The sequence below is a fragment of the Hemitrygon akajei genome, chromosome 29, assembly GCF_048418815.1.
Source record: "Hemitrygon akajei chromosome 29, sHemAka1.3, whole genome shotgun sequence".
Taxonomy (NCBI): domain Eukaryota; kingdom Metazoa; phylum Chordata; class Chondrichthyes; order Myliobatiformes; family Dasyatidae; genus Hemitrygon; species Hemitrygon akajei.
The window spans coordinates 2,231,037-2,251,786 of NC_133152.1; the positions used below are offsets into that span (position 1 = coordinate 2,231,037).

Consider the following 20,750-nt stretch of genomic DNA (forward strand, 5'->3'; position numbering starts at 1 on the left):
ATGGTGGTGGAGGCTAAAAGATTAGGGGTATTTAAGAACCTCTTGGACAGGCACATGGATGAAAGAAAAATGGAGGTTATGGGATAGTGTGGGTTTAGTACTTTTTTTTAAGGATTATATGGGTCGGCACAACATGGAGGGCTGAAGGGCCTGTACTGTGCTGTAGTGTTCTATGGTTCTATGGTTATATATCGCACATAAACCAGCAGTATTGCCTTGTTGTTGACATCGGTAGACTCGTCGACCTGGATAACATACCATGGTGACTCGTTAAGCCATTCCAAAGCTGTGCTTTGATGTCCTCCGCTATGTCATTGATTCTCCTTGAAACTGTGGTAGCTGAAAGAGAAACCTGTGTCATCTTGTTAGCTGCAGCTTTTCCCAACAGTTCACAGCACATCTCCTTGGCAGCAGGCAGAATCAATTCTTCACCAAAGTGAAAGGCTTCTTAGCCTTAGCAATACGGCTAGCCACTAAGTACGACGCTCTCAGAGCAGCAGCATTTGTGGAGGTGGTGGCTCTCAGCACTTGCTTCTGTCCCGCTTGCTCACGTTTTTTCCCCTCAAAAAACTCAACTGGTTTGTCTTTAAGTGCAGGGTGCTTGGATTCAAGATGCCGAAGCAGATCTGAGGGCTTCATTGCCTCATTAGACAGCTTGTCTCCACATATCACACACAGGGAGCTTGGAGCGTGCAGGACACCAGTCGCATTAAAGCCATATCTTATGTACGACTCGTCATATTTTCTGTTGAAGGAAGCTTTCTTTCTTTTTGCAGTCTTGGCCTCAGCTGACTCTGCGTTATCATCATCGTTAGGATTTTTATGTCCCCCGGTACCTCTTCCAAAGAAACTCTCAAGCAACATTTGTTTTTTACTCATCGAATAATTGTAGGTTAATGACCGGCTGATGACCTTGCGTGCGTTCAAGTTCAACAGTGGGCGTGACAGGGAATGAGGAAAGATGCAGCTGACTCATATCATTTCATATCGCCAAATCATATTGTTTCCTCGCTTTGCAAAGCACATGCTTTGCAGCTCAGTACCGGTCTGTGGCCTGGTGGTTGGGGACCACTGATCTAGTAAACACGTGCTGTGAAGTGCAGAAAGGGCAGCCCTTGCATCGAAGCTTGGTCGGCCATTCACTGCAACAGAACATCCCCCAGTCATCTTGGACCCCACCATGCTGCTGGATCCGGGAGGGGATGTCGAGAGGGTGGATCTGGACCTGTGTAACCCCCTACTCACCTAAAATCCATTCACGCACACGCTGTTCTTTTCTGAGGAGTGGGGTAGAAACCCTACTGACTGAAAGGAACCATCATCCTATGGGATGGATAGCCAGAAAGAGAGATAAGGAGAAAAGAGTTCTATATGGTCAGTATGAGAGATTAGCACCAAATTAGAAATAATATAGATTGTTATCTGAACTATATGAAAATTGACAGATAACTAAGATTAGAGAAAGAAGTGTGTAACTGTATTTGGTACAATAAAATTGGATTCCATAAACCATAGAAACATTATATCTGGATGCATCATGCCTTGGTATGGCAGCTACAGTAAACTGCAGAGAGTTGTGGCCATGGCTCAGCACATCACAGAAACCAGCCTCCCGTCCAAAGACTCTGCCTGTACTTCTCACTGCCTTGGAAAAGCAGCCAGCATAATCAAGTTCCCAATTCACCCCAGACATTCTCTGTTATCCTCTCTTCCATTGGACAGACGACTCAAAAGACTGAAAGCACAGAACACTAAGTCCTAGAATGGTTGCTATAAGACTTGTGAATGGTTTCCTCTTGCGAGACAGACACTGTACTTTGGTACATGTGACAATAATAAACCAATTCTAATTCCAATTTCAGTTTATGGGGCTCAGGACAGCTTGTATTTAGTAGATGTATCACTGTGATGGTCTGCAGCTGGATCACTCTAGCAAGCTCCCTGACAAAAACTTAAATCCCATAAGCCGACCATTTGGAAATCCCAAGGGATTGGTATCTGGCTTACTATGTGATGACCCTCCATTCCAAGCATCATCTTGGCGAATCTCTTCTGCACTCTCTCTGTTGTTACCACATGCTTCCGATATTGTGGTGTCCAGAATTGTACATAATGCTACAAGAGCGTTTAACCAATATTTTATTTAGCTGCAACACAAAGTCCAAAGCCGTATACTCATTGGTATGCCAGTACTTGATTTTCCAATTTGCGAGACTTCACACTTGTCCAGATTAAGTTAGCGCTAGTCCGTTGAACTCGCTAGAGCATCTATGTCCCTCTGTACCTTCTGACAACTTCACTATCTATGGCTCGCCAATTTTTGTCTTGTCTGCAAACAAACTAATCACACCACCTACATTTTCATCCAAGTCATTGGTATACATATTACAAACAGCAAAGGTCCCAACACCGACCCCTGGTTACAGACTGCTAGTAGGAAAAATATCCATCCACCACCACTTTTTGCCCACGATCATAAAGCCAATTTGGGATCCAGTTTGATTTGCTTTCATCAGAAAGTTGGGGGGAGGTGGGGTGTGGTGATGAGAGATTACCACGGTGTTTGGAATTAGAGTAACATGTGACCTATGTCTGCTCCTAGCTTATCTGGTCACAAGCAGTCAGTCTGTTGTGATGGAACCATTACCTGAGCATTCCCCTGTGGAGATCCCCTGCCTCAACAAGCTGAGTTCATTGCCTGTGAGAACAGATCAGTGGGTCTGCTGATGTTCTGGTGCCAAGCTGCTGTATAGCTGAGATTATTGTTCAGGTTCCTTGTATCCATTGCTTTATCTTCCACTGAGATGAGTTACTCACTGATAGAGTCCCATATCAAAGGAAAGGAGCGGGTCCAGAGGAGGTTCGCAAGGATAATTCCAAGAATGAAAGGCTTAGTATACGAAAAGCTTTAGATGTCGCTGAGCCTGTACTCCATGACTGTCTTCCTGATGCTGAAAGGTCTGTATAGGGTAGGTACAGAGAGGATGTTTACATTAATAGGAGAGTCTAGGATTTACCTCAGCCTCAAAAGAAAGTGACATCCCTTTAAAGCAGATATGAGGAGGAATTTCTTCAGCTAGAAGGTGGTAATCTGTGGAATTCATTGCCACAGAGGGCCATGGAGGCCAAGTCACTAAGTGTCTTTAAGGTAGAGTTTGTTTGTTGTGTTTGTTTTTATTGATTCAATTGTGTGTCTTTGTTTTATGGGTGGCTGCAAGAAGATGAATCTCAAGGCTGTAGATGGTATAACAAATTTACATTAAACTTTGATCTTTGATAGGTTTTTTTTGTTGGTAATGGAGTTAATGGATATGAGGAAAAGGCAGGAGAGTGGGGTTGAAAAACCATCAGCCATTATTGAATGATGGAGTGGATTCGATAGCCCGAGTGCCCTTTTTATTGTGCTCCTGTATCTTACAGTCCGTTGCTCATTATTCAAATTGATCTTTCTTAAAGTACAATGATGCTGATGACTTCAACAACTTCAAAGTCAGCAGGAAACAGTGGAGGCAGAGAGAACTGTGAGGAGAAATTGAAAAAGAAACAAGGTTAGGCAGTGAGGGAAAGGAAGGCAAATTAGATTTACTGCTGAGAAATATAGTGACATATTTGAAAAGAGGGGGATGAGAAGAGGCAGCAAACATTAGAGGAGTAAACACGAGGAAATCTGCAGATGACCCGATGCCGACTGGGAGACCGTTTTGCTGAATACCTACGCTCTTTCCGCCAGAGAAAGCAGGATCTCCCAGTGGCCACACATTTTGATTCCATGTCCCATTCCCATTCTGGTATGTCTATCCATGGCCTCCTCTACTGTCAAGATGAAGCTACGCTCAGGTTGGAGAAACAACACCTTATATTCCGTCTGGGTAGCCTCCAACCTGATGGCATGAACATTGATTTCTCCAACTTCTGTTAATGCCCCTCCTCCCCCCATCCCTGATTTATTTATTTCCCCCCTTCCCTTTTCCTTTCTCTCTGCCCATCACTCTTAGCCTGTTCTCCATCTCCCTCTGGTGCTCCCCTTCCCCCTTTCTTTCTCCCTAGGCCTCCCATCTCATGATCCTTTCCCTTTTCCAGGTCTGCATCCCTTTTGCCAATCACCTTTCCAGATGTTAGCTTCATCCCTCCCACTCCTGTCTTCTCCTATCATTTTGCATTTCCCCCTCCCCCTCCTACTTTCAAATCTCTTACTATCTTTTCTTTCAGTTAGTCGGCCCGAAACATCGACAGTGCTTCTTCCTATAGATGCTGCCTGGCCTGCTGCATTCCACCAGCATTTTGTGCGTGTTGCAAACATTAGAGGGCACAGTTTCTATGATGGAAAGGAGCAGTGAGATATCAGAGTATGTACATCTGCTTTGTCATTGAAAGAGACAGAGAGGTGAGAAAGTGGTTTAAAGAAAGCAGCCAGGAACAAAGGCAAGTAGTATAAATACAAGGAAGATAGGATGAATCTTTAAAATACTCTCCGCCACACTGGAGTATTGTGTCAGAGCTGGGGGCTCTCCGCCACACTGGAGTATTGTGTCAGAGCTGGGGGCTCTCCGCCACACTGGAGTTTTGTGTCAGAGCTGGGGGCTCTCCGCCACACTGGAGTTTTGTGTCAGAGCTGGGGGCTCTCCGCCACACTGGAGTATTGTGTCAGAGCTGGGGGCTCTCCGCCACACTGGAGTATTGTGTCAGAGCTGGGGGCTCTCCGCCACACTGGAGTATTGTGTCAGAGCTGGGGGCTCTCCGCCACACTGGAGTATTGTGTCAGAGCTGGGCACCACTGTTTAGGTAGGACTGCAGGTGGTGACCTTCAAGAAAGTGTGCAACTGCTTCCTGAATGATCTTACTCAGCATGCATTTGCTAAAGGAATGTAAAATGAACAAAATTTAAACAATCTGCAAAGAAATGTCTTTTTTTCACAAACATGATTAACCTCCAGGATGCTCTTTAAGCTCTCCCGGCTGTCTGTGGAACGTCAGGAGGGCAGGAGCTTCTGTTGGTGCTGATAAACTGCTCTCTAACAAAGTGACCTTTCTGTGAAAGTTAACAGCAGGAGAACAGTTGGGTTAGGTTGCAAATCAACCTGGTGTGGAGGAACAGTCACATGGGAGTTTTTTTTACAGAATCAGAGTTAGAGCTAATTGCATGCGATTGAAGAATGCATTTAGACTGAAGAATTGAAAGCTTAGTAAAATTGTTAGGACAGTGCACGGTACATTTCTGTGATATGTCATATTTGTCATGATAATCCTATATGTAATTGAAGTTTCTTCATTAAGGATATTTTTTAATGTTTGGCTTCATTCAGGTAGTGATGTTATTTAGTTTAAAATAACCATTTATAAAGTTGTTCTGATTTTTGAACCTTAGCTGACTTTACCCAAGTCAGACACAGCTAATACATATCAGGGAGGACTACCTGAGTATATTGAAATATTTCAAGGAATAATAGACACATGTATAGACTAGAGAGGTTACAAGGGAGCAGGTGGTGAGTGAGAGGAGCAAGTGACCCAGGGAGCTGTGAAGGTAGATTCAATTGTGGATTTCAAAAGGGAGCCGGGTGGTTTTCTGAAAAAACAGAATTGGCAGTGTTCAGCAGAGGGGAGAGGAGGGTGTAGGAGTGGGCAGTTGGGTCCTTCCTACATTAACCTAAGGCAGACCGAAACCCGAAATGCTCTTCTTTCTTGCTGGAACAATTCTGTGACTCTGAAACGTCACCCGCTGTAAATGGTGTTGGATAATCTGAATCCTTCTGATCAATAGACTTATTCTTTGCCAACTTACTCCAGATCCATTTGTGCCTGCTTTTAATGTGTAAAATATGCAGGGAACTGATTTAACTTGAAGTAGATTGTCCGAGGGATAATCTATGTGCACATTTCAGCTACTAAATGACTGATGATACTTCCTGACTGATGTAAATTGTGACACACTTGAACTTAGCTGAGCAGCCATAAGAATAATCAAGGGGACATGTGACAGGACCATTAATGAGATGTTAATTAAAGGGATCACTCTTCTGATATTAATCTCATGCATACAGTATCTGCTAACATTACTTTTCAATTTAATCATTGCTTGAAATTCACTAGCTCGTTTTTGTACTATTCATATTAGTGTTGAGTGTTGACATCTCTGTCTCACTGATCATCACAGTGACGAGGAACCTTTCAGAACTCAGATCCAATCAGGACAGATGATCTCATCTCTATATTCTTTCACCTCCACTGAAGCCATTATACAGTCAGCCCTCCTTATCCGTGAATTCCGCATCCGCGAATTCAACCAACCGCGAATCGCGAAAACCCGGAAGTGCTCTTCCAGCACTTGTTGTTCGAGCATGTAGAGACTTTTTTTCTTGTCGTTATTCCCTAAACAATGTAACAACTATTTTACGTAGCATTTACATTGTATTAGGTATTATAAGTAATCTAGAGATGGTTTAAAGTATACGGGAGGAAGTGCGTGGGTTATCATGGATCGGGATCAAAAAAAATTGTAAGTTCTCTTACTAAGTAAGTCAGAACAGGTACATCCGGTATTATTTAGCGTCAGTTAGTCAAACGTTTGCTTTTGTATATAGTATATATTTTACCTTTCTATGAATATAAAACACTTAAGAATGTATGTTTCAGCGCCAGGCTCGGGAAGTTCCCCAGTTCGATCTAGTGACAGATCGTTATCGAGTGCGCTCTCCACCATGCCGGTTGATGTGGAGGATCAAAGACCCAAAACCCCAAAACCCAATAATTAAACCACTGCGTTGCTTAGTAATAATTGTAGCTTTCATCGGGGCAGGGCCTTTCTCACTTTATCCTTTAAATTTGTTCCGATCGTTGACCGACGTAGCCTAATGCTTTTCCAATGACCGATGGCGTTTCACATCTTTCCGATTGCTTTATTATTTCCACTTAATTTTCAGTCATTATCGTGATTATTTTCGTAACAGAAACACTGTGGATTCAGATCTCTTCCATTGGGTCCTAATGTCCACTACACTGAGACAGGTTGAATAAGGGACTTGAGCATCCACAAATTTTGGTATCCGCGGGGGGTCCCAGATCCAATCCCTCACGGATAAGGAGGGCTGACTGTACATGGAGAAATATATTGAAAGGTTTGAGTTGCCCTTCCCAAGTGAAGATGTAGCAGATAGGAGCTTCTCATGCAGCTCCTGTCAGGAAGCAGCTGGTAGAGATTGAGTGTAGGTTTCCTGGTATGAACAACAGGAGCACTGGTTTTTATATAATAAGCATGCTGGAAGTAATCAGCAGGTCAGGCAGCATCTATGGAGAGAAATAAACAGTCGATATTTTGGGGCAAGGCTCTTCATGCTGATAAAGTTCTGATGAAAGATCTCAGTCCAAAATGTGTTTTATTTCCCTCCACAGAAAATGGAGTTTTCTTCAGTATTTTGAAGTATTGAGTTCCTTCAGTATTTTGAGTGTGGTGTTGAAGATTTACAACATCTGGAGAATCTCTTGTGTCACTGGTTATCATTTATCTTTGTCCAATTTCACAACTGTTTATAAGGAATCTACTTGTTCATCTCCAGTGTGTGTATGTCAAAAGGAACAGAAACTATTTCCTAGCCATTTAATTCCTAGATCCACAGCCCGAACAAGGGTGTAATTGATGGAATGCATCATCATTGTCACTGTGTGCAAATGTGCTTATGCTCCGTGAGTGCTGGGATTCTTCGTTCACCAGCGGGTTTGATCAGATGTTCATTTTTCTTTGCAGCACCGTCTCCAATTTCATTTATACACCAAGTGAGCCGAACTGTGGACAGCATTACACTGTCCTGGGCTGATCCTGACCAGCCCAATGGAGTCATCCTGGACTATGAGCTCCAGTATTATGAGAAGGTATGTAATCTCGGAGTTAGAGTAATTGGAAGTAAACAATCTTCAATCTCAAAAGAGGGAGGGAAATCAGGGAGGTGAAACAATAAAAAGTGGTTGACAGTGGAGAGGGGAAAGGGGCAAACTGTTTGGTATTGAGGGCTACATGTTGTGGAGCCAGTGGATAAGGCCCTGAAGCAGTTTGGCAGAGACACAGCAGAGAACGGGAGCATAAGTTTCCACAACTGGTCCATTGGTGCAGTGATAGTTATCAGTGATATCTGCTTACTAAAGAGTGACACCTCTAAATAAATATCCATGAACCAGTAATGATAAAACATGTCCTGGTACAACTCCTTTAGTTCACATATGAACCTTGACTGCTCTGTTGTTTGACTGTAAATGAGGAGTGAAGGCTGCACCAGTAAGCCATGGCCTATGCTGCTTGTGGACACCATGGGACCTGTGAAAAATGATGGGCAGTTAATGACTACGTTAGGAATGAATTGTAATGCCGTGTGAGGGTCAGCTCCCAAAGTGCTGGACTTGCATGGGAATTGGACTCAAACCCTTCACATGTGATAGCTCTGCACAAAATTCATACAAGTGGTTTTCATTAATCTGCTTTCTGGTGTTAATTGGTTTTAATACAGAGCAACTTATGATTGAATGTTGTAAGTTACCATTTACAGAGAATTTACAGCATGGGGTGGACCAGTCTGTGACCTCACCTACACTCCACACAATCTCCTCAGTCTTCTTCCTCAGATTCCAGCTGCTTGTCCTTCAGTTCCATTCTTCTTCCTGTGTTTCACAATATTTCACAAAATTACATTTATGAAATTCCCTGAACTGTTAGAGTTCCACATTCTCACCACAGTCTGGGTAAAGACATTTCTCTAATACCAAGGTGTCAGAGAAGAACCATTTTTCTGCCTAGTCCCACTGACCTGCACCTGAACCATATCCCTCCAAACCCCTCTCGTCCATGTACCTGTCCAAGTTTTTCTTAAATGTCAAAAGTGAGCCCACATTCACCACTTCATCTGGCAGCTCATTCCACACTCCCACCACTCTGTGTGAAGAAACCCCCCCCCCCATGTACCCGTTAAACTTTACCCCCTTCACCCTTAGCCCATTACCTCTTTTTTTTTCTCCCCTAGCCTCAGTGGAAAAAGCCTGTTTGCATTCACTCTATCTATACTATCTATGCATTCACTCTATCATAATTTTATACACCTCTATCAAATCACCCCTCATTCTCCTACACTCCAGGGAATAAAGTCCTAACCTATTCAACCTTTCTCTGTAACCCAGTTTCTCATGTCCTGGCAACATCCTTGTAAACCTTCTCTGCACTGGTTATGGAAAAAAATTATATCAAAGCTTTTTAAAAAACTATTGTTTTAGGATTTTCTGTACTTAATATTCATTCAGACATATCACTGAATGTCTCAGTCTTTGCTGTTTGGCCATTCAAAAGTTTTCCTTCCTCCCACCTTCCCTCTTATTAGACATCCCATTCCCCCATCTCAATGGTGCAGGAATGAAGAAAACATGCACCTAACCATGACAACTGTAGGTCAGTGAATTCTAACTTGAGTCAACGTGAACCTGCTGTAAAATACATTCATCGAAGATGTTAGTGTAAAGAGAAAGAGAGACCAGGGTAGGGGTGACAAGCCTATCGAACATGTGCCAAAGATGGCAGACACCAGTTTTGTTGCCATGTGCTGTCCTTTGATTCTTTAAACCCCAACTTAATAAAAAGATAAATAATGATTACCATACTGCCAAATGAAAGAGCAAATAATTTTGACAAACAAGGGAAAATTTACAGATGGTGGAAACACAAGCAACACACACAAAATGCTTGAGGAACTCAGGCCGGGACCCTTCAGAAGGGTCTTGGCCTGAAACATCGACCATACTCTTTCCCATAGATGCTGCCTGGCCTGCTGAGTTCCTCCAGTATTTTGTGTGTGCAGCAAATAATTTTCAGAGGAAATGTCTCATGCCTGCTTGGCTTCAGCTATTTATTTGCAAGAACACATGATGCTGGATGGTACGTTCAGAAATCTTCACAGATCTGGTGTGCACATCAGTATCTGGATAGTAAATGGTTACAATAACAATACTGTTTAGAAGTTGTGGACATTTCAATCGATCTTAAAATGAATTTTAATAATTTTCATAGGTTTTCTAAAATGCTTTATTTATTTCAATCTGTCTCAGTTATGCTTTTAAACAATGAATGCACATAAATAAGCTTTTCCTTAAAAATCCATACTTATTGTTAAATATATTAATCAGTGATATCTCTGCTCAGAATTATCATGACACATGAGTATTTTTTTTTTAGAAATTTACCATCAATTTAGGCACAAAAAGGTTTTTTTTTTATAGAATAGTCAGCACATTACAGGCCCTTTGGCCCACAATGACCCTCAGACCCTGCCTCCCATATAACCCCCTCCTTAAATTCCTCCATATACCTGTCTAGTAGTCTCTTAAACTTCACTAGTGTATCTGCCTCCACCACTGACTCCATTCCACGCACCAACCACTTTGAGTGAAAAATCTTCCTCTATTATCCCCCTTGAACTTTCCTCCCCTTACCTTAAAGCCATGTCCTTTTGTACTGAGCAGTGGTGCCCTGGGGAAGAGGTGCTGACTGTCCACTCTCTCTATTCCTCTTAATATCTTGTACACCTCTATCATGTCTCCTCTCATCCTCCTTCTCTCCAAAGAGTAAAGCCCTAGCTCCCTTAATCTCTGATCATAATCCATACTCTCTAAACCAGGCAGCATCCTGGTAAATCTCCTCTGTACCCTTTCCAATACTTCCACATCCTTCCTATAGTGAGGCAACCAGAACTGGACACAGTACTCCAAGTGTGGCCTAACTAGAGTTTTATAGAGCTGCATCATTACATTGTGTCTCTTAAACTCTATCCCTCGACTTATGAAAGCTAACACCCCATAAGCTTTCTTAACTACCCTATCTACCTGTGAGGCAACTTTGAGGGATCTGTGGACATGTACCCCCAGATCCCTCTGCTCCTCCACACTACCAAGTATCCTGCCATTTACCTTGTACTGTGCCTTGGTTGAACTCCATCTGCCACTTTTCAGCCCACTTCTGCATCCTATCAATGTCTCTCTGCAATCTTCGACAATCTTCTACACTATCTACAACACCACCAACCTTTGTGTCGTTTGCAAACTTGCCAACCCACCCTTCTACCCCCACATCCAGGTCGTTAATAAAAATCACGAAAAGTAGAAGTCCCAGAACCAATCCTCGTGGGACACCACTAGTCACAACCCTCCAATTTGAATGTACTCCCTCCACCACAGCCCTCTGACTTCTGCAGGCAAGCCAATTCTGAATCCACCTGGCCAAACTTCCCTGGATCCCATGCCTTCTGACTTTCTGAATAAGCCTACCGTGTGGAACCTTGTCAAATGCCTTACTAAAATCCATGTAGATCACATCCACTGCACTACCCTCATCTATATGCCTGGTCACCTCCTCAAGGAACTCTATCAGGCTTGTTAGACACAATCTGCCTTTCACAAAGCCATGCTGACTGTCCCTGATCAGACCATGATTCTCTAAATGCCCATAGATCCTATCTCTAAGAATCTTTTCCAACAGCTTTCTCACCACAGACATAAGGCTCACTGGTCTATAATTACCCGGACTGTCCCTACTACCTTTTTTGAACAAGGGGACAACATTTGCCTCCCTCCAATCCTTCAGTACCATTCCCATGGACAACGAGGACATTAAGATCCTAGCCAGAGGTTCAGCAATCTCTTCCCTCACCTCGTGGAGCAGCCTGGGGAATATTCCGTCAGGCCCCGGGGACTTAAACGTCCTAATGTATTTTAACAACTCCAACACCTCCTCTCACTTAATATCAACATACTCCAGAACATCAAACTCACTCATATTGTCCTCACCATCATCAAGTTCCCTCTCAGTGGTGAATACCGAAGAGAAGTATTCATTGAGGACCTTGCTCACTTCCACAGCCTCCAGGCACATCTTCCCACTTTTATCTCTAATCGGTCCTACCTTCACTCCTGTCATCCTTTTGTTCTTCACATAATTGAAGAATGCCTTGAGGTTTTCCTTTACCCTACTCGCCAAGGCCTTCTCATGCCCCCTTCTTGCTCTTCTCAGCCCCTTCATAAGCTCCTTTCTTGCTACCCTATATTCCTCAATAGACCCATCTGATCCTTGCTTCCTAAACCTCATGTATGCTGCCTTCTTCCACCTGACTAGATTTTCCACCTCACTTGTCACCCATGGTTCCTTCACCCTACCATTCTTTATCTTCCTCACAGGGACAAATTTATCCCTAACATCCTGCAAGAGATCCTTAAACATTAACCACATGTCCATAGTACATTTCCCTGCAAAAATATCATCCCAATTCACACCCACAAGTTCTAGCCTTATAGCCTCATAATTTGCCCTTCCCCAATTGAAAATTTTCCTGTCCTCTGATTCTGTCCTTTTCCATGATAATGCTAAAGGTCAGGGAGCGGTGATCACTGTCCCCCCAGATGCTCACCCACTGACAGATCTGTGACCTGACCCAGTTTGTTACCTAATACTAGATCTAGTATGGCATTCCCCCTAGTTGACCTGTCAACATACTGTGACAGGAATCCATCCTGGACACACTTAACAAACTCTGCCCCATCTAAACCCTTGGAATTAATCAAGTGTCAATCAATATTAGAGAAGTCACCCATGATAACAACCCTGTTATTTTTGCACCTTTCCAAAATCTGCCTCCCAATCTGCTCCTCTATCTCTGCTGCTACCAGGGGGCCTATAAAATAACCCCAGTAGAGTAACTGCTCCCTTCCTGTTCCTGACTTCCACCCATACTGACTCAAAAGAGGATCCTGCTACATTACCCACCCTTTCTGTAGCTGTAATAGTATCCCTGACCAGTAATGCCACCCCTCCTCTCCTTTTCCCTCCTCTCTATCCCTCTTAAAGCACTGAAATCCAGGAATATTGAGCTGTGAATGTTATTTCTGGAGTTGTGCAGATCCTGAATTGGGGCTGTTAGAGTAACCAGTGACAAGGATGTAGACACTAACCAGAGTGATTACAGAAGTGTTGCCTGCAATCTAGGAGATATTCTTTGGACTCTGGAGCTGTGAAACATGGAGCATGACTTACTGAAGACTGAGATAATTCACTGATGAGTTTCCATTCATTTTGTTCTGGTACAGTGCAAGTCAAAATGACCACAGCCAGTACTTTATTTCCTTTCTCCAGTGAGCTGGAGTTGAATATGTAAAACTTTGCTGCAACTGACATCATAGGAAGTAAGAAATAATCCATTTTGTTCCAGATATCTGTACTATGATATACCATAAACACCTTGCTGCTTCCAGTGAAATCAGGAAACAAGACATTAAAGCATTAGTCAAGTTAAACCTTCAAAATTAATAGTTAAATGAGTGCCTCACCCCTACTCCTGCAACAGTGTAATTTTAACTACTGACATCTGCACGTGGAGGAAACTGCTGGAGGCCCTGTGGCCAGTTTGAGAGGAATTGCTGAACCCACACAAGCTCACTCAGTGAGGGGAAGCTGCATTGTAAAATGAGCATTTAATTTAGTCCAGGAAATGGAGACATGATCAAACAAGCATAGCAGCTGTCCCAGTGAAGACGCTGGGTGTTATTGAATTGGGGGTCGAGCTTGGGGCATTTTGGGAGAAAGGAAAGATTACTGAAGAGGAGTTGTTATCATTGCGCCAACAACAACACCAAGCTAATTAGTGCAGACACAGAGTCAGATGGCACAATGTAGTTTCAAGACTTAACAGACAACAGTTTGCCTAAAAGCAAAGCAGCACCACAGCGGTGTGAAGCTAATTGAGAAGAACACTGACAGGAATTTACTCATGAATATTGTGAAGAAGGTGGTGATCTAGATAGATTGTGTACATTGATCATAATGTTAAAAGCCTACTGAACCTGTCTATAAATCCGTACTTACAGAAGTAAAGATACTGTCAATGATAATTGATACAGCTTTTGCACTACACACGATGTTCAGTCAGGAATCTGTTACATTGGTCAGATGGTAGAGTGAAGCTCAAGGAACTACCCACTTTCTTCTCTGCCCACACTGGGGAAGAATCATGATAACAGGGAGTGTGAAATGATGAAAAGCTTCCTCTCCTGTTTACTCTGTGTCTCTCCTCTCTCAAAAACAGGTGTAGATTGAGGAGAGACACAAAGTATTTGTATCGCTGATCTTCTCTGAGGGGGTTAGTGATGATTTTTGTAGAATTCATAGCAGCATCTCAGTTAATCAAAGTGCAATCTGTACTGTACAATATAACAGAATTGGCTGGAGCAGAAACACTATGTCAGTGGGAAACAATATTATCGAACCATTTGTTCCTGCAGTGAAGACAGATGGCACCATTAGGATCCCTGGAGATAATAAGATAACAATCAGCAGAGAACTAAAGGTTGTCAGATACCTCTTAATCCTGATGACTTGTTTGCTCAACCAGGTGGAAGGGAGCTTCTTCCCAGCTTTAATACATCAGATATCTGCAGATCAAGTTCCACTGAATTTCAAAGAACTACTTAAGAACAAATACTTGCCTTGGACTATTCCAGCACAACAGACTCTGTTTAGGACAGTATCAGATCATCAGTCTTCCAGGGGACAGTGGGTAGTCTGATCTACAGTATTCTGGTATCTGATTAACAGTGTAGGAACATGGGGAGAATTTACTGATGTACTTCTCAAGTTCCAGAAGCAGGAATTTGGTTGAAGAATGGTAAGTTGTATCTTTGCTGCCCCAAAAGTAGTCTACATTGTTTATAAGGTAGATAAAGGACTCCATCCAACTGTAGAATAACTCCTAGCATTGTTGCCTGCATTCACTCCAGCCAGTTGAACAGAACTGAGGCCCAACTCAAATTCTTTAACTGCTACAGATGTTACCTGCAGTTTCAGCAGTGTTTGGAACATTAGTCAAAAGAGGAAAAGAAAAAGGACAAAGATACAGGAAAATGCATTGGAAGAGATAAATCATTTGCTGAATTCATGAACCCCTGACAACAAAGATTTTGCATCATGAATACTTTAGGGTGTATCTTATGGACTTTGTGCTGCTGAATATGAAAATCACCAGAAATTTTTCCTATCATGCATCTTTTTTTAAAATCACCTATATTTCTAATTTCAATTCACAATTCAAGTCAATTAAAATGTTGCCCACATTGTAAGTTGAAAAGTTTTCTATCTTATCTAGGCGTGCTTAGGTAGGGTGGATGCTGCATGGTAGAACGGGTTTTAGAAAGACTATAAAAGCCTCTCACACACTGCGTCGTTCTCTGCATTGTGTTTACATATAGAGTTAGTGATCATGTGGTGCGAATGCTCTACATTCATAGCCTATTGTGTGCACTCATTGGAATAAAGTAATTGTATTTTCAGGAGTATTTGTGTTAGCAAAATGTCTTGCCAGTGTTCCAACAGCTGCAATACATTGGCAAGTATGTGCTTAAATCTCAAAGAAGGAGCACAACTTCTCTTATTAAAGAACTCCGCTTTGAGTGTAAAATTGATGACCAAGACAAACCCTGGGCTCCTCATACTTGTTGCACAACAAGCACTGTCAATCTTAGAGTTGGCTCAGAGGTACTCAGAAGTCAATGACATTTGCAGTCCTGATGAAGTAGCGAGAGTAGAAGGATCATGTGACAGACCGTTACTTTTGTCTGAACAGTGTGTCTGGTTTCTCTGGGAAAACAAGAAATCCATGGAATATCCCAATCTCCCTTCAGCTTTGAGACCTCTGTGCCACATGACGAAAGTGTTCTAGTACCGAAGTCACCAGAGACATGGAGTTTAGAGGAGGCAGACAAAAATGCCATGTTGCACGAACCACACTGATACAGTACTGAACCTTTTATGTTGAGTGAGCCTCATCTGATAACTCAATCTAAGTTAAATGACCTGGTCAGAGGCTTGGGTTTGATAGAATCTACTGTCACCAGGCACAAGATTTTCCATGAAGGAGTTTGATACTCGAGACAGATGTTTCCCAGAATAACTGATACCAAGATAAAGGAAGGCACTTTTCTTTGTCCACAAATCAAACAGGTTATTCAAAGAAACTTATAGTGGGACCAAACAGATGGAGGTTATTGAAAATTTTCTTGGCAACTACAAGCACCAAACTACATGCTGCTGGTTAACTACATGCTTCAGGCATCCAAAATCATGAAGTGCAACATGTTACTAAAGATTCGTTTTCTACATTCCTATTTATACTTCTTCCCTGCAAATCTTGGCGCTGCCAGTGATGTGCACGGTGAAAGGTTTCACCAGAACATTGCTATCATGGAGAAACAGAACAGAGCAACTGAAATCCATCAATGCTAGCTGATTATTGTTGGACACTTAAGCAAGAAGCCTCAGACACTGACTACAAATGAAAATCATCAACAAAACATTTTTAGCTTAGTAGAACTATTACAAAGCGTCAGCACCGTTATGCAATTAAACACATTATTTGCAATAAAAGTTAATTTCTTGTTTCTCCAAATTCCTATATGGTACAGGTAGTCTAAAATTATATTTGTGTTCAGCTTCAAGAGGTCTATCATAATCACAAAAAATTTCTGAGGAAGCAACACTTCAAAAAGTTGATGTCCGCTGGTATGAATAACAGCAGTCATTACTGATGCCCTTTGAAGCATCCCCTACAGTGTTGCTGAATCTTTGTCTAGCCACTTGAAGGTCAATATAAGTAAATGGTTTTGCATCAGAGTCTCCTTCCAAGCAGAACAACACATTCAGAGTGAAACAAAGTAAATTTAACAATGTCTTCAGACTGAAAAAGTATTTATACATTCAGGCCTTGATGCTCTTCATAAACTTGAGCCTCTGTCAGGTTTTGTTTGTGTGAATCGAGGATGGCTTCTGTGACAATGCCAAGATGGGCATTAACATAGTCTAGTCTCCTTGACATCTAACCACGTTGCTACCCATGGGTCTTCCCACATACTTAACCATGTTTCTGGACCCTGAGCACCCCACAACTTCCATCACGAACTCTGACCACACACAGAACCATCTTTCTGATTCCCAGCACATCCTCCTCAAGTCAATTTGTCCACAGCAATTCATCTCCATTTTATATGTAACCCATGACCACATGGAAGCCAGCTGATCTTCAACAGATGCAATCCTTTTCTTGGTCTTTAAAGTCTGAACCCTTACCCTCATACTGTTTCCATAGCCATTGGCAACATCTAATCTATCCAGTCCTGTTAGAATTTTGTAGCTGTCTATGAGATGATCTCCCATTATTCTACACTGCGGTGAACAGAAGCTTATCAATGCAATCTCTCTTGATACTGTAGTCCTGCTCCCACCCCCCACCCCCAGCTCAGACTGGTGAGTTTTCTCTGAACTAGCTCCATTACATAGAACATACATCTTCAAGGAAGGAGAGAAAATATCCTTGTGAGCAAGTTTGCTCAAACTCTTCCTGTAGAAGTAGTAGAGGCCAGTTCAGTTGTGTCATTTAAGGTAAAATTGGATAGGTATATGGACAGGAAAGGAGTGGAGGGTTATGGGCTGAGTGCGGGTAGGTGGGACTAGGTGAGATTAAGAGTTCGGCACGGACTAGGAGGGCCGAGATGGCCTGTTTCTGTGCTGTGATTGTTATATGGTTTTAAAATAAGTTGGTAAGGGTATAGGAACTGAGTGAGGATGAGATAGTTGGTGTGCAACTGCTGTGTGTAGTGAGACTGAGGAAGGATGGTCAGGTGACAGAGCAAAGTTGCAGTCAGTTAGATGAGTGGAAGTATATGATAGGGGGCAAATCGAAAAGGGTGGTGAATACAGGACTGAAGATGTTACATTTGAATGTGTGCAGTGTACAGAATAAGGGAGATGGACTTGCCCAGATAGAGATTGGCAGGTAGGGTGTTCTAGGTATCATTGTGTCAGAGTTAAAAGAGATTACAGCTGGGTGTTTAACATCCATGGATACACATTGTATCGAAAGGACAGGCAGGTAGGTAAAGAGGGTGGGGTGGCTCTGTTGGTAAAAAATGAAATCAAACCCTTAGAAAGAGGTGACATAGGATCAGAAGATGAGGAATCCTTGTGGGTACAGTTAACTGCAGGGGTATAAAGACCCTGATGGAAGTTATATACAAGCCTCCAAATAATAGCCAAGATATGGGATACTAATTACAATGGAAATTAGAAAATGCATGTCAAAAGGGCAATGGTACAGAAGTCTTGGGGGATTTCAATATGCAGATGCATAGGAAAAACCAGGTTGGTGCTGATTTTGGAACCCAAGACACAGAATTTGTACAATGACTATGAGATGGCTTTTTAGAGCAGATTGTAGTTGAGCTCAAGAGGTGAAAGGAAATTCTTGTTTAGGTGTTGTGTAATGAACCAGATTGGATTAAGGTAAAGGAACCTTTAGGAGGCGTGATCAGAAGATGATAGAATTTGCCTTGCAGTTTGAGAGGGAAAAGTTAAAATCAGATATATGACTATTAGAGTGGAGTAAAGGGAATTACAGAGGCATGAGCTGGCCAAAGTTGATAGGAAGGTGACACTAGCAGGGATGATGGCAGAACAGCAATGGCTGGAGTTTGTGGGAGCAATTTGGAAGGCATAGGATAGATACACCCCAAAGGTAAAGAAGATGAGGCAACCGTGGCTGAGGAGGGAAGTCAAATATAGCATAAAAACAAAAGAGCTATATCATATAGCTAAAATTAGTGGGAAGTTTGAGGATTGGGAAGTGTTTAAAAATCAACAGAAGGCAATTTCTAAAAAGCTGTAAGAAGAGAAGAGGGGTACTTGGAAGCACATAATTATAGGAAAGATGTCAACAAAATAGAGAGAGCACAGAGAAGATTTACTAGAATGTTACCTGGGTTTCAGCACCTAAGTTACAGGGAAAGGTTGAACAAGTTAGGTCTTTATTCTTTGGAGCGTAGAAGGTTGAGGGAGGACTTGATGGAGGTATTTAAAATTATGAGGGGGATAGATAGAGTTGACATGGATAGGCTTTTTCCATTGAGAGTAGGGGAGATTAAAAACAAGAGGACATGAGTTGAGAGTTAGGGGGCAAAAGTTTAAGGGTAGCACAAGGGGGAATTTCTTTACTCGGAGAGTGGTAGCTGTGTGGAATGAGCTTCCAGTAGAAGTGGTAGAAGCAGGTTCGGTACTGTCATTTAAAGTAAAATTGGATAGGTATATGGACAGGAAAGGAATTGAGGGTTATGGGCTGAGTGCGGGCCAGTGGGACTAGGTGAGAGTAAGCATTCGGCATGGACTAGAAGGGCTGAGATGGCCTGTTTCCGTGCTGTAATTGTTATATGGCTTTATAGTGTTATGATACCAGCCCCCTCCTTTGCGAGAATCGCAAGAGCCCTAGTGAAGGGGGGGGGGGGGGTCAATGACCCAAGAGAGAGGGAGACGTGCTGAAGACCACGTTCCCCCGGGAAGCAGAATAAAGTGACCCTGGCTATTGTCTCATGAAGACCACGTGTAAAGCCCTTGGGCAAAGTGGGCTGGTTGAGAGAGAGATTGACACCTGCGATCTCGTGAGGAAGTATAAAGGAGGGTCTGGGGGGGGACAGCCCCGGCAGATGCACCAAGGAGACACGATAGCGATCCCGTCGTAGCGGGAAGCCATCTTGAAGGAAGCCACGTGCGTTAGATTCCAAATCGGGAGTCTGTGGCTGGAATCACGGACAATCGCTTTTAACTAACTACAGGAAAGCCTGCTCTCCTGATTCCACCGCGTTGCTTCAGAAGGACCTGGGCACGTGTTCCTTTTTTCACCAACCTCTCTCTCCAACACGGGAAACTCAGCGGTTCCCAGAAGGCTGAAGCCTGTTGACTTTTTGAATGACTGTTATATTTTTCCAAATGGACAAGATATTATCCCCCTAGACAACGATAGAGCTTATTTCTGATTGATCATTACTATACCTGCACTTTAGATTGAGTATTGACGACTTATGGTATCTGATTGTTTGTATTAACCTTCCTTTTGTGCCCCTTTATAAATAAAAACGGTTTAAAAATGGTACCATCAGACTTCAGTGGACCTCTCTATCTTTGCTGGTAAGTGATCCAGTTACGGGATACGTAACAACGTGGGTGCCTCATCTTGGGATTTGAAACCTAATTGGGAGGGCAGTGAATTGGGTTTAAAAATAAATACATAAAATAAATTGGATCTGGTACGCGGGTAGCCAGATGGGAAACCAGCAAAGATGGACGTGGATGAATTTATGAAAAACCCGACTGTAGAAGCGCTAGAGGCGGCCACCAAATCAGACTTGTTAAATTTGGCAAAGGGATTGGACCTCACAGAAGTGAGGTCGTCCATGAAAAAGCGGGAGGTGCGAGGGGCCATAACTCAGTATTACATTGGGAAGAAGGTGTTTGAAGCTGGGGTCTTGGAAAATATCCCTGAAAAAGTACCAGCGAGTGGAATGGATCAGCTAGAGTTGGAGAAATTAAAGTTGGAACATGAACTTAAAATGAAGCAGCTGGAAGCGGCTGAGAGAGAGAAAGAAAGGGCTGAGAAAGAAAGGGAGCAGGCGTTCCACATAAAGGAGTTAGAGGTGAAACGGGACCAAGCTGAAAAGCAAAGACAGCTTGAAATTCAGCTAAAAGAGCTAGAAGTAGCCGAGAAAGAGAAGGAACGAGCTGAAAAGCAAAGAGAGTATGAGGAGAGACGAGAACAGAGGGAACATGACTTGGAGGTGGAGAAGTTAAAGAAGGAGCGAAGAGATCTAGGGTTAGATCGAGAGGAGAGGTTTAATGTTAGTCGGGAGTTGAGGGTAGTACC

At 42.7% G+C, this 20,750-nt stretch overlaps 1 protein-coding gene across 2 annotated transcripts in view; it reads left to right on the plus strand.

Annotated features, from left to right (window-relative positions):
- LOC140718199 (ephrin type-B receptor 2) overlaps positions 1-20,750 on the plus strand; it is a 443,811-nt gene that overhangs the window by 282,800 nt on the left and 140,261 nt on the right. For both annotated transcript variants that reach the window (XM_073031645.1, XM_073031646.1), the window contains exon 6: positions 7,742-7,866. In XM_073031645.1, coding sequence (XP_072887746.1) covers positions 7,742-7,866 — 125 coding nt within the window. The remainder of the gene's footprint in view (positions 1-7,741; positions 7,867-20,750) is intronic.